General features: G+C 45.3%; 1 protein-coding gene across 1 annotated transcript in view; it reads left to right on the forward strand.

The window, feature by feature from the left end:
• The first annotated feature begins 688 nt into the window (after nucleotides 1-688).
• TCP11L2 (t-complex 11 like 2) overlaps nucleotides 689-13412 on the forward strand; it is a 40044-nt gene continuing 27320 nt past the window's right edge. The window contains exons 1-3 of the mRNA XM_068560464.1: nucleotides 689-835; nucleotides 9022-9213; nucleotides 12559-12694. Of these exons, the coding sequence (XP_068416565.1) occupies nucleotides 9057-9213; nucleotides 12559-12694 (293 nt within the window). The 5' untranslated portion in view covers nucleotides 689-835; nucleotides 9022-9056. The remainder of the gene's footprint in view (nucleotides 836-9021; nucleotides 9214-12558; nucleotides 12695-13412) is intronic.

Here is a 13412-nt window from a genome sequence, read left to right on the forward strand (position 1 = left end):
GATACAATAATAGGTAACAAGTTGGTTGCTGACGTGCGTGGGAATGCACTTGCCCGTTTGTGGGTTGGGTTGTCTCAGTTTAGACCGTGTGATAGTGGGCACTTAACTTGGATCGCCCAGTCTAGATGAGGGGTGTTCGGGCTGTAAAAGTTCCACGCGCGGCCGGGGACCTAGCAGCATTGCTTACGGTGGTGCGCCCCGGGAGCCCGGGGTCAGGGGAGGTCAATCCAGCGCTCCACAAGCACCTCCGCCCTGTCCCCAGAATCCCCGTTCCGCCCCCAGAATCCCCGCTCCTTCCCCAGACTCCCCGCTCCGCCCAGTCCCCAGCGTCCCGACAGGCCCCGCCTCCAACACCAAGAGCTGGGGTAGGCACCGCTGCCCCAGTTCCGTAAACACTTCTCTCCCCGCCCCTAGCAGTCCCCGGACCGCACCACTCTCAGCCCACAGGGGGGGAACCGTTCCCTCTCGCACCCAGAACACACCCAATCCGAGCTCTCCTTGGCCTCTTTCATCCGAAGATGAGGAAAATGTCCTGTATTAGGTCAGATCTGTCAGAGCTCGGACATCGAAGCTGAAGTGCCCTAGATTTCCCCTTCTCCCCGATGCCGTCTTCCCCCCTCTCTCCGGTTACGTGGTGGCCACGCCGTGGCTGCCTCTCTGGAGTCCCTCCCGGCCCTTTAAATGCCGCGTGGTAGGGGACCGGGGAGGTTGAGGGTTGCTGGACTCGTGGGCTTCTGAGGTGTTTGTGCCGTGCTGGGCGAGGGAACACCCAGAGACTCCTGAACGGGGCTCACTCAGTCGCCTTTCTCCTCCGCCTGTCGCCGCGCCGGAGCCGGTGCGTACCATTCCGGGGGAGGGGGTCGCGGGCTCTGAGGCGATGGGCCCGGGCCGGCGGAGAGGGACACGTCGAGGGACACGTCGCTCGGAGCCCGAGGGTCTCCCCCACCCCCGCTCGGAGCGCCGTCCTGGGACCCGGGGGCAGGGGCGGTAAAGGCCCGCTCCTTGCTCCCCCAACCAGCCACATCACCTTGTTTGACCTCGAACCGCCGTCCCGCGTGGGAGCGGGGCGCGGGCGCCGAGTGGTCACGGTGGGTGTTGGGGCGACCGCGGGCTTCGGGCCCTGGAGGCGCCAGGGTCGGGGCCGCTTGGCCTCTGCTTACACCCCCCTGGGTCCGTGCCAGCGACCGCGCCGCGAGCGGCTTCCCACCATCGGGGCTCCGGGAGGGGGCATCCTGTCGCCTGCGACCCCTGGCCTGGGTGGGCGAACTGAGTCGCTGTCGGGGCCGGGCGGGGCCCCAAGTGCGTGTTTGGGGTTTGTTGCCTGGGTTTCCTCGGTGCTCGGCTCGGCCTCCGCCGTCCCCTCCCCCAAGGGTTTGTTTTGACAGGAAACGTGCTGCTGGAGGGGAGGGGCGCCCAGAGGACGTGGGCGAGGGGTGTGCAGATGCGTCCCCACGACTGTACCCTCAGTTGCAGGGAAGAGGCGGGACATGCCCACCAGGCCCGGGCTCGAACCCCTGGGGCTGTCAGGGATGGCTTGTGCTTCCCAAAGCTGCTACTCTGTGTGGCGCCACTTCGGGTCACAGCGATGATTTGAGGTGGCACGTGGACGAACGTGGTTAAGTGTTTTCGTTAGTATTAAGAAAAACTGTTCCCTTAAACCGAGAGATTTCACAATGATATAAAGTTTCCTTTCAAACTAAGTGTATCTAAGTGCAAAAATCTCATTCAGATAAAGAGAAGTGTTTGATAGAGCACAGGTGAGGATGGAAATGTGGAAACAGGCGTGAAGAGTGGCCCTCAAGTGACTAAAGTTTATGCTGTCTTCGATGGTTATCCTGTTACTTTCACCTTGAAGAAACTAGACAAGCTGTCCTTGTCCCCAGTCGGCCCCTCGGCCCCCAAGATCCCCTTGGTCCCATGGGTCTCCAGCCCAGTCAGAGACCTTGCTCTGTCCCACCTGCCAAACTTAATGAGGTTATGACAGTGGTTCCCACTGCAGGAGGCGCTCTGCCTGCCTTTTCCTCTTGCCTCCAGGGATTTCATCTATCACCCTGGCAGCCCGTGGAGTTTTCCCGACTTAAAGTGGCCCAGAGCTGAAGATACCCAGTCGTGTGTGGAAGCAGCTTCAATGCCATTTTGTGGAGGGTTGAGGGCCCAGAGGGGGAAACAGGTACTAAAACAGGCCAACCAGGGGTGGGAGAAGAAGTGTTTTCAAGTGTGAAAAGTGCCTAGAAATCCTTCTCCCTGACGTTGTAATGTTATGTGTGGCGTGAACATCTGCTTTTTTGGACAATGACTGGCTTTGTTGGCTTTTATCTAGCTCTTTGCTGGCTCTAATTTGATGAAGACCAGTATTCTCCAGCTGAATGGAGCAGGCACCTACCTCTCTGCCCTGTGGTTTTTGCTTTGCTGCGTGTGAATAACTTTTTAAGCGCTGCTGCTGTTTAGGACTGGTTCTAAGGCAGCACTTTGCAGAAGATGAAGATTTTTCCTTATCATCTGCATTGTTTTCTTCAGAGCCCAGTCCTACTCCTCTGACTCCCTGCCCTTTACTACAAATATATGAATGCTTGTCCTTGTAGCTGACCTTGATCTGGTCTTGAAGAACGATACCCGCTAGATATTTCTTGAAATTTTCTCTTTTCATGACTTAACCTTAATTGAATGGGTTCCATTCCTCAGGGCCCTGCTGGATAATCTGAATAATTCACTTCAAAATGCTTTTGACTCATGCTAGCTATAAGCAATTAACCCTTTTGATAATATTTGGGTTTTAAGGAGGGATTTTGCAGTGCATAAAGAATGGCTCCCTGATAGAGGATTTTCAGTCACTCTAGTGGGGTGGTTGAGAATAATTTTGGTCAATGGACTCTTTCAGTGATGCCCTTCACGGTATAGCACTTAAGCAGACACCCCGGGGGTAAGGTCAGCTTGTTACCCTATGTGCAAGTGTCCACATGGTAGCGGGTAGATCTATGGCAGAGTGGGAGTGGAAAGAGTGAGCAGTACGCCAAATTTTCTCCAGCCATCCTAGAGTGGTAAAGAGCACAGGCTTTAAGGACCCACTGCCTGGATTAGAGTTGTGCCTCTGCCGCTGCTATGAACCCTCGAGCAAATAACTTAACCTCTCTGAGCCTCAGGTTCTTATCTATAAAACAGGGATAATGATGGTACCTTAGCTAACAAGGTTATGATGAAGATTCAAGAAGATAAAACATTTTAAGCACTTATCATAGGGGCTGAGTCATAGTAAGTACTCAATAACTGTTAACTCCAATTGTTATTATTTGCTATCAGTTAGCATTAGGAGGTTGGAAAGGCACAATATAAGAGTTTCTCTAAGCTCTGGGACTGTGAGTCTTTGCTAATTTGCTAATTTGCACTGGGAATTGGAGAAGGGAGACACAGCTTCTTCACACAAGGAGCTTAAAATTTCGCGGCGAGACAGATTTGCAGAAAACAACTATCGTGCTTTAAATGACTACATAATGGGAATATGAGCAGTGAGTGAGGCAGAGGAGAAGGGCGGCCCAAGTTGTCTTTTGAATAGAACATGGCTTAATTTGTTCATCAGTGATGCTCACTGAGCTCCTTCTCTATCCCACGTGGTGTTCTAAGCTCTAAGATGACGAATTTAAATGGAATTAGTGGGGATATTAAGGAAGGTCACTTTGAAGTTGTAACATTTGCTTTCAAATCTGAATGACAACAAGGCTCCAACCACACAGAGATCAGGGAGAAGAACATCCCACTGGAAGAGAAAAGCAGGTACAAGTGCTCCAAAGGAGGAAGTTTGGCATGTCTGAGGAGCCCAAAGAAGGCCATTGTGTCCAGAGTATGAAGGATTAGGGAGAGAGTGGTAACAGAATGAAGTGGGCAGAGGCCAGATCACAGAGGGGTTATAAACCACTGCCAAGAGACTTCTTAAGAAAAGAGAACCCACCTGGAGAAGAACTCTTAAAAGGGATGATTTCTTTTGCCTTTTCAGAAGGGCTCTCGACAATTTCCTGTTTTATTCACTAGGCACTGTTCAAGAAGGACATTGGGACGGGTTTGACTGTCTAGAAGAGCTTCTGTAATAGAGTATATCTAAGCTATTGTAGTGGTGGGAACAATCAAGATCTGAAAACTACAGGAGACTGGGCTGTTCTGAATTAGACTTGAACTTTTGGTTCAGTACTTCTTCTCTTTTAGCCTTTTGCTTGGAAATAATTTCAAACTTACAGAAAAAGTTACAAGAACAGTACAAAGAACTCCCTATTGTCTACCTTTTACTCATATTCACCTATTAACCTTTTGCTTCATAGGCTTTATTGTTTTGTCTTTTTCTCTCTCGTTGGAGAGAAAGTTGCATATATCACGGGCCTTTTTTCCTAAATGCATAATCACAGCACACTTATCAACTTCAGTAAATTTAACATTGTAATACAGACAGTAGATTCAAGTATTGTAACCATGTTGTCAATTGATGTAATAATGTTCTTTATAGCATTTTTTTCTTTGGTACAGGATGCAATCTAGGATCATCTATTGCACTCGGTTGTCAAGTCCCCTTTCATCTGGAACATATCCTCAACCTTTCTTTGTTTTTTATGACATTGATATTTTTTTAAATTCATGACTTCCTCTAATAAGAATAAAATAATAATTGATATCTGTCGAGCACTTAGTAGGAGTTTAAGTACTTGACATAGACTATTTCAATTAATCCTCACAACAATTCTACAAGGTAGATAATAATATTGTCCCCGATTCATAAGTGGTAAGTTCCCTGTCTCCAGTCAGTAAATATCACGAGTCGAGATCAAGGATCCCGTCCACCTGGCTCCAGAGCCAGTGTTCTTACTGCTTCGGTGACATGTGCATTGTCACTGGTGGATCTTTGCAATCCTGAACCAGTGCAGGATCATTTGCAGATAGAGTTTGCTGCAGAAAGGAAATAAGGAAGTAAAGTCGGTAATCTGGATGCAGCCCGAGGATCACTGGCAAATTAGAAACTGATCTCTGCTCCATATGTGCTGGAACACAGGGCTAGCCCCTTCAGGTCTCTGTGCCTGTTCCCTCCTCTCTAAAATGTCAGTGGTCATACTGCCATTCATTCAACAATAAGTATTCAAGTGCCTGCTGTCTCCCAGTCATTGACCTTGGAAGGAATGGCATAATATTGCCTTTATTATTATAAAATGTGGAACGGTACAATGAAAAATGTGATTATTCTCTTTGAATAGTGACACACTGGAGTGTCGGAGGCTTTGTTTTGGCGTTATCTTCTCTCTTCACATTGACTTTACGTTTGGCCAGTGAGTAAATCCTCCCAGGTAGGATGAGAAGTGGTGTTCCTGGAAAGTTGTTTGGTTTGTTTGTGAGTCGCAATGGTGGAGGTTAAGTAAATCTAGGTTTGTCAGTATGAGAAACGTTACCTTTCTTAAAGAAACAACCTGTTTTCGTTATCACTATTCTAAGAGAGAATCCAAGATAGCTTTAAAAACAGTCTAATTACCGTCAGTGTCTTTGAGTCAAGTAGCTTTGTCCCCAGATGACCTGTATGGAAACCCGAGACCAAGAAAGGTAAGAGCAAGTGTGAAGGAACTTGCAGAAAACTGTTTACACCATGATGGGCCATTTGCTTTTGACTTTTGTATTTCTAACAAATGCAAGAATTCTGTCCTAGGTTAAATACCAGTCTTTGTTATCTGTAGGGTAACATGCTTTTATCATCATGGAATAGAACTGTTCTTCCCGCTAGAGTTTTTAATGACTGAAATGATGATAATAACAACTACTAAAGCAAATAATACTAACAATAGCAAACATCTGTATCCTGTTTACTCTGTGTCAGACACTGTTCCAAGCACTCTACATAGATTGACTGAATGAAATCTCACGCCAACCCTGTGAGTTAGGTATTATTAATATGAGGACGCAGGCGATTTCTTGATAGAGTAATAGTGTGCATTTCGGCCTCAAAGAAAAGTTTGTGCTTGGATCCACTAAAACCCAGTTGTAATGTGGAGGCTTAACTAAACAAGAGTTTCTAAACGTTTTGATGCTTTTACATTTTCTGTCACATCCCCCATGCCAGAAACTCTACCTCCAGTGAATTGTTGGAAGAGAGCATAGTTGCATGTTATTAATTATGTCTGCCATGAGCACATTTAATTTCTCAGAGCTTCTAGTGATGCCTCATGGAACTCCGGGTTTATAGCATGTTAGCAATTCCTCACTGAAAGGCACCTGGTAGCTGGCCCAGCCCCCTCCGAAAAATGAGGTGAAGAGAGCAGACTCGATGTTGATAAAGTCACGCAGCAAATCAACAACAGACCCAGGCCTTACACCCAGGACTTCTACCTCCTAACCTAGAGCTTTTTGTTTTTTTTAATCTTTGTACTTAGCTGCCTTGTTAAACACAGTTAAGAAACCTATGAAGTGTGCTGTTCAGCTGGAGTAGAAAAATGAAATGGATAGTTATACCTATTAACCCAGTTCATAAATTCCAATGGATGGAAGCTCTTATTCACTCTTACTTGGAAAAATACCAAAGTGAAGAGAAATTGAGGGCAGAGCATCACAGCACAGTTGTAACAGTTGAATGAATGAAAGAAATAATAAACTGGAAACAGAGTTTAAGATTTTCTAGTAAGAGTGTGACAGGACCAGGGAATATTGAGTCTTAAGCCTAATAAAGCAGGTTGAGGTGGGAGGTACTCTGCTCCAGGCCTTGAACTTTGACAGCAACAGGCCTGTAAATGTGAAGTGATATCAGCTTGCAAATGTTCTGGCTGCAGCTGTACCAGATGGGATTTAGTGATTCCCATTCAGCTAACACCAAATGCATATTTGTCACGTACTTGACGCTGATGATGGTGGACGAGACACAGTTCCTGCCTATTAAGGAGAGTCGGAAGTAGCCACAGGAGGAAAATAGCTACAAGGGTCTAAGTACTATTGCGCAGATACAAGAAATGTGCTGCAGGTGTACAAAGAAGAGTGCCCTTAGCTCTGGCCACGGCGTAGAGGGAAGGCTTCCTGGAGAAGCTAGCATTTTCGAGAAATGCCATCAGTGAGAAGTAAGATGTTGGCGAAGAGAGAAGGCTAGAGGGAAGGGTAAGCGCATCAGTTGGGATTTGGGGTTCGGTGGAATTGAAAGGGTTAGAGCAGACCCCTTTCTTCTGTCCTCTATCCCCACCCCCACCTGTCCCCCTTCCAGCAGACGGGAGTTAACGCTCAAGGAGAATGTAGTTTGCCTGGGGTAAAGGAGGTGAGTTCACTGCTGAGGATGCCAGGGGTCGGCCCTCAGTCTGTGTCCGAGGTGGTTGGCTTCTGGGCTTTAGGAGAAGGCGAGTGTATCTACTGGGGAGCTTCCTGGCAGCTCGTCCCCACTGCCTGCCCTTCGTTTTGCAGAGGCAGCCTCCAAGTTGGTGGTTTTCTGTTTGCGAAAGTGGTAGGCTGAGCACGGGTGCATTTCTACAAGTGGCAGGACTGGAGAGGTTGTTTAGGTGAGGCCAGGGGCAAGTGCCCTTGGCTTTTGACCTTTAATAAGTCCCTCTCAGGCCCATCCATTTCTCTGTCATCACCCGAAGGATAAAGAATAGCACTGTTTCTCTCAGCAAAGGCTCGATCCCCCTACCTTGGTCCCAACCCCGCCTCTCCTTTCTCATGCTTCCTCAGCAATGCCTTGGTTTCCCTTTCCTTGTCCTCCAGCATCTGGCACACACAATTTTAGGTAACTGGACTTGAGAGCCATGAGAGGATGGCCCTGTGTATTTTGTTCACTGTTGCTTTTCCCAGTGCCTGGTGCATAGTAGGCACTTAATACACGTGAAAGGAATCATTGAAGAAACTGCAGGCATTTCCAGGCATTCCATGGGTAGTTGTGGTTTCCCGTTCTGAGAGCTTTAAAAGCTCTGAGTACCTCATTGCTGGCTCAGGTTTAAAGAGACTCAGTGAACCCTTACTATCATTACCATCCGTTCAGGATTTGAGGTGCCTTTCGCCTCGGGCCCAGGTTTCCCCTCAGTGTCAGCTATCACCACACTCATATCAGGGCCAGCTTCCTCACAGGCCTGGCTGAGGATCCTGGGGTCAGGCCTGAGCATCCTGTGTACCCAGGATCTCCTTTCCAGGGGGTGACTTGGCCCAACTGCCCTGCCCTTCCCTGGGAAGCAATCTGATGTCCCAGAAACAGCCGTGGATATAGAGTCCAGGGACTGGGTTTATGGCACAGTAGGTCTCCTAGTGTCTGTTCTCCCCCCAGCCTGTGAATCAGGATCTTTTGTGCCTGTTTGTTCATTGGATGGCAGTGGATACTGTCTAAAGTACAAACCAAATATCAGGCCTTACTCTTCATAGCGTGACAGTTCATGGGAAAATGGAGGAGAAAAACCTATATACTTGCCAACCAGAAATTTTAATTAGTCTTCCTCTTTCCCTAGGAGGCTCACAGACAACTAAAAAGGCTGATTTCAAAAATATTTTATTTAAAACAAAGAGGAACAATAATAATAGCAAACATTTGAATGCTGTGCTAAGCACTTTAATAAGATTAATCCCATTTCATCTTCAAGCAACCCTATGAGGTTAGTCTTTCAGCCCAGCTTGACTCATGAGGTAGGGAGTTAAGTGACTTCTCCAAGGTCACATGTCAAAAGACAGAACAAGCTTCAAATCCAGAGCCCCACACTCTCACTCTTACCCTCCCACGCTTTAGCAACCCCAGGAGGAGAGAGTGTGTGCTCTGTGCATTGTTTTTTGAGGATGCTTTATTGCTGGGGGCTGCTCCACGTTCACACCAAGTATGTCCTGTGTGAGCTCACACCTTGGCTGTGGAATCCCTTTCTGGAAGGCAGTCTTGAAGGCCTAGTGATAGCCTGGCCCGGGTGCCATGGGAGGAAGGAGGTCATCTTCTGGGGGCCTTTCCAGTGCTGTGACACATGCGACACGGCTGTCTACATTGAACGAAGCGCCAGCACCACTGGGGGGAAAACCGCAGAACGTTGACACAGGGTCTGTTTGTCTGTGCAGGTGCTGTCTCTTTACCCACACTGCAGTGACACAAAATGCCCTTCAATGGTGAGAAGCAGTGTGTGGGCGAGGACCAGCCAAGCGATTCAGACTCTTCCCGGTTTTCCGAAAGCATGGCTTCGCTCAGTGACTATGAGTGCTCCAGGCAGAGCTTTACAAGCGACTCTTCTAGCAAATCCAGCTCTCCTGCTTGTAAGCCAATGGGGAGTGGAGGTGGTTCTAGACACGCATGTTGGATTTTAAAACTCGGAAATGAATGAGAGCAAAGTACTGACTTTTCCCTTCTAGATGTACTGGAATGGCACTGCCGGGGCCCTGCAGCTGTCTTGTACACGCTCTCAGCAGTAAATTGCCACTGAAGTTTACAGTCTGCCCATTTTTATTTTCATCACTGTCTCTGATCTGCTTTGGTTTGGCTATAAATCAGGTCTCCTAACCCCACCTGTCTTCTCTCTCAATTAGCAGAAAGCTACTCCTTCTTGAGATCATTTTTTGAGCCACATTCAAGGGTAAATTCAAATCGGTCCTTTCTTATTTACGTGGAACGAAACTTGCCCCAACTCAAGGGTCAGGCAGGAAGTGAAATAATCTAAAGGATTTCCTACTGATTTCAAAAACTGTTGTGCAAATCACCCCAGAAAAGTGCCCACGAGGAGAATTACTGCACTAGGAGTATGAGAAGGAATGAAAAGAGTGCCATGGTGAAGGGAGATGTCTTTTTCCTTTTTTGTGTCTGGAAGCTAGAAATGTGCGAAGCCATGTGTTTGTCTTTTTTTTTTTTTTTAGCTTTTTAATTGACATTTTGTATAGGAAATATAACTCCTTAAGCTGCCCAAGCAAATGCAGAGAGAAGCAACTAGCATTTAATATGATCAATGCCCACTTCAGAAAAAGTTTGTTCATTTGTATTTATTTTCTTTTTTTAACATCCTTATTGGAGTATAATTGCATTACAGTGGTGTGTTAGTTTCTGCTATGTAACAAAGTGAATCAGTTATACATATACATATATCCCCATATCTCTTCCCTCTTGTGTCTCCCTCCCTCCCACCCTCCCTATCCCACCCCTCTAGGTGGTCACAAAGCACCGAGCTGATCTCCCTGTGCTATGCGGCTGCTTCCCACTAGCTATCTATTTTACATTTGGTAGTGTATATATGTCCATGCCACTCTCTCACTTTGTCCCAGCTTACCCTTTCCCCTCCCAGTGTCCTCAAGTCCATTCTCTAGTAGGTCTGCGTCTTTATTCCCGTCTTGCCCCTAGGTACTTCATGACCATTTTTTTTTTTTTTAAGATTCCATATATATGTGTTAGCACACGGTATTTGTTTTTCTCTTTCTGACTTACTTCACACTGTATGACAGACTCTAGGTCCATCCACCTCACTACAAATAACTCAATTTCGTTTCTTTTTATGACTGAGTAATATTCCATTGTATATATGTGCCACATCTTCTTTATCCATTCATCTGTCATGTATTTATTCTAAATTAGTACGTTCTCATTTTAAAAAATGGAAAGGTAGATAAGTAGAAAGAAAAGAAATTATCTCCTATAATGTCACCCAAAGATGACAGGTGATAATGCTTTGTCATATCTTCATACTGCACATAGACATACGTATGTATATGTATGTGGACTTTTTTCACTTACTATTATAACTAAAACATTTACTCATGATAATGTTTTTTTAAAACGTTTTTATGACTGCTTACTACTTTACCAAGTGAAAATACCATCAATTTATTTAACCTCTGATTTATCATTGGGCATTTAGTTCATTTCCTTTTTTATTTTTTTTTGCTGTTACAAATAGTGCTTTATGAACATCGTGGTGCATAAAGCCTTTCTAGGAATTCCTTTGGATATAATTGGATTGCTGGACCAAAGGATACAGACATTTTTAAGGAGAATCTTAATGGGAAAGAGAATTGGCAAAAGAATTTATTAGCAGCCCCTCAGCTTTCAGTGCTTTTTCTCACTCTTTATACTATACATGGAGTTGATGTCTCCAGCAGGGTACCTAGGTGTCCTGAAGAAGGGTTTTACTAATTGTATATCAGCATTCCTTCCTCCTCCTCTTCTTCCTCTTCCACCTCCACCTTCTCCACTACCTCCTCCTCTTCTTCTTCTTTCTAAAATTATTTTAAGGACTTCCCTGGCAGTCCAGTGGTTAAGGCTCCACGCTGCCAATGCAGGGGGTGCAGGTTCGATCCCTGGTCTGGGAATTAAGATCTTATATGCCACGTGGCGCAGCCAAAAATTTTTTTTAAAATAAATTATTTTAGGTAGCGAAGTATTGCCAGTCAGGATTGTTGTTTGAGGTAATGATTTTTAATTAACAGAAGCCAAGAGTTCCAACAACGATTTCAAAAAGACATGACGTGTTAGAATAATTTTTTGAATAATCTTTACAGATAACTAAAATAATTCTTTACCCACTATTTCCTACTGAGAAGTAGATTATCAGCTTATCAGATTTATTTTATTTTAATTATCTACATTTATTGAGTTCTTACCATGTTCTTTACTTAAATTATCTTGTTTAGTCACCTCAGGACGGTCCTATGAGGAGGTAAGTTATGCTTCAGCAAAGTCAAATGATAACTACCAATTAGCAAAACTTAGAATTGTGCTATACGGCGAATACTTTTCGAAATTATAGTTTTAAAAAATCAGTTCATATTGAGTCTGCTTAAATTAATGGGAGCTATGAATTACAGAATAAAAAGTAGTCATCAATTTCCTGTAGAGTACATGTAATAAATGCAGATATCAATATTCTCTAAAAAATGAGGTGATTTAATTTTTAAAAATAACAGAATAGCCTATATTAGTAAAATTTTCTCAGAAACATTTGACAATTTATTTTCTTTCTTTTTTTTTTTGAAGTTGTAAAGAATAGTTTTATTGCTTTGCCAAGCAGAGGGGGCCACAGAGGGCTAATGCTCTCAAAACTGAGTGTCCCGACCTGGAGGGGGTAGTGAGGAGTTTTATAGTAATGGTTCAAAGAGGAGGATGTGATCAGCTCATGGGCTTTCTTTTGATTGGCTGGTGGTGAGGTACGTGGGAGTCGGCATCATCAACCTTCTGGTTCCAGCCGGTCCTGGGTCTGAGTGTTGTGGCAGCATATAGTTAACTTCTCCCACCTGGCGGGGGTTTCAGTATCTGGTTTCAGGACTTAATGAAGCTCAGGTTCTTGATGTCTCCTTGCAGAAAGAATTCAGTGAGAGACAGGGTGATAGGTAAGAAGTGGATTTATTTAGAGGGAAACACGCTCCACAGACAGAGCGTGGGCCATCTCAGAAGGCGAGAGCGGCCGACAGTTTATTTTCAATACAGTAACTGAAGCTATCACAGGAGTTCTTAAATTTTTGGAGTCTTAAGTATTAAGCGGGGGAATCGATCTATTTTGATACATATTCTTCTTACTGAAAATATATGTTGGAGTAACTTAAACCCTGTGTGCATCAGGAGGCTTCATTGGATGACAACTCCTCTTCCAGGGCATTAACTGGTTTTTGTCTTCCTTTCAGCAACAAGCCCTCCCAGGGTTGTAACATTTGATGAAGTGATGGCTGCAGCAAGGAACTTATCAAACATGACACTTGCTCACGAGATTGCTGTAAATGAGAACTTTCAATTGAAACAAGATGCCCTCCCTGAGAACAGGTAACCTGGAGGCATGTGTTGTGCATAACCTGTGCTGCAGACTGTGTGTGTATGTGTGTGTGTGTGTGTGTGTGTGTGTGTGTGTACTGCGAACACAAATTTTCACACTGATTCCTGGACAGTCTCGTATAATATCCACTGGGAGTTAACAGTATTTAGTTCTCTAACAAGGTCTTACAGTTGTTTTTGAAACCACTCCTCTAGGGTATATGTTACTCATAATCTTCAGAATTCAGCTTATATGTTTCTTCCTGAAGGAAGCTCTTCCTGACATTCCTGAGCCCACTAGACTACATTAAATCCAGTTCTAAAGACTCCTATAGCCCCCTCTACCTCCCTCTTGTTAAGATGTCTTATAATTTTAGGTTCAAAGTCTGTCTTTCCCACTTGACCAAAAGCCCCATTAATGGAGAAACTATGTCTATATTGTTTGCTCTGTCCTTATTGCCTAGCAGAGTGCCTGACATGTAGTACCTGCTCAAGAAATATTTGCAGCCTGACTTATTAAAAACTAATATTCAGGTTGTGAAAGATAAATAAATGCAGCTGAGCTGCCAAAGTGGTAAGAGGTGATCCAGAAGCCTCTGGAGGGAGGAATCACAGCTGCATAGGCACCCCTGGTTAACCTCATGCCCAAGGGATCTCTAGTTAGAGCCATGCCCTTATATCCTACCTCAGTCTTTCTGGTTTCAGTGGCTCACAGGTCCCCTGGGACAAA

The sequence above is a fragment of the Eschrichtius robustus genome, chromosome 13 (assembly GCF_028021215.1).
Source record: "Eschrichtius robustus isolate mEscRob2 chromosome 13, mEscRob2.pri, whole genome shotgun sequence".
In the NCBI taxonomy this organism is placed as follows: Eukaryota; Metazoa; Chordata; class Mammalia; order Artiodactyla; family Eschrichtiidae; genus Eschrichtius; species Eschrichtius robustus.